Source organism: Aptenodytes forsteri, unplaced genomic scaffold (genome assembly GCF_000699145.1).
Source record: "Aptenodytes forsteri isolate BGI_AS27 unplaced genomic scaffold, ASM69914v1 Scaffold35, whole genome shotgun sequence".
Taxonomy (NCBI): domain Eukaryota; kingdom Metazoa; phylum Chordata; class Aves; order Sphenisciformes; family Spheniscidae; genus Aptenodytes; species Aptenodytes forsteri.
Window position 1 is genome coordinate 483,495 of NW_008795334.1, and position 555 is coordinate 484,049.

Here is a 555-nt window from a genome sequence, read left to right on the forward strand (position 1 = left end):
CAGCCGGGCGCGCTTCTTCATCGACCGCGACGGCTTCCTCTTCAGGTACGTGCTGGATTACCTGCGGGACAAGCAGCTGGCGCTGCCCGAGCACTTCCCCGAGAAGGAGAGGCTGCTGCGGGAGGCCGAGTACTTCCAGCTTGGCGACCTGGTGAAGCTGCTCTCGCCCAAGGTCACCAAGCAGAGCTCGCTCAACGACGAGGGCTGCCAGAGCGACCTGGAGGACAGCAACTCGCAGGGCAGCAGCGACCGGCTGCAGCGGGCGGCGCTGGACAAGCGCTCGGGCTTCCTCACCGTGGGCTACCGCGGCTCCTACACCACAGTGCGGGACAACCAGGCGGACGCCAAGTTCCGCCGCGTCGCCCGCATCATGGTGTGCGGCAGGATCGCCCTGGCCAAGGAGGTCTTCGGCGAGACCCTCAACGAGAGCCGCGACCCCGACCGCCCCCCCGAGAAGTACACCTCCCGCTTCTACCTCAAATTCACCTACCTGGAGCAAGCCTTCGACCGGCTCTCCGAGGCGGGCTTCCACATGGTGGCTTGCAACTCCACCGG

The 555-nt window shown here is 66.7% G+C and overlaps 1 protein-coding gene across 1 annotated transcript in view; it reads left to right on the forward strand.

Annotated features, from left to right (window-relative positions):
* The window catches only part of KCTD8 (potassium channel tetramerization domain containing 8), a gene marked incomplete at its 3' end in the record, with an annotated part of 2,195 nt that extends 1,642 nt beyond the window's left edge, over nucleotides 1-553 (forward strand). The window contains exon 2 of the mRNA XM_009280162.1: nucleotides 4-553. Coding sequence (XP_009278437.1) covers nucleotides 4-553 — 550 coding nt within the window. The remainder of the gene's footprint in view (nucleotides 1-3) is intronic.
* Nucleotides 554-555: the final 2 nt, after the last annotated feature.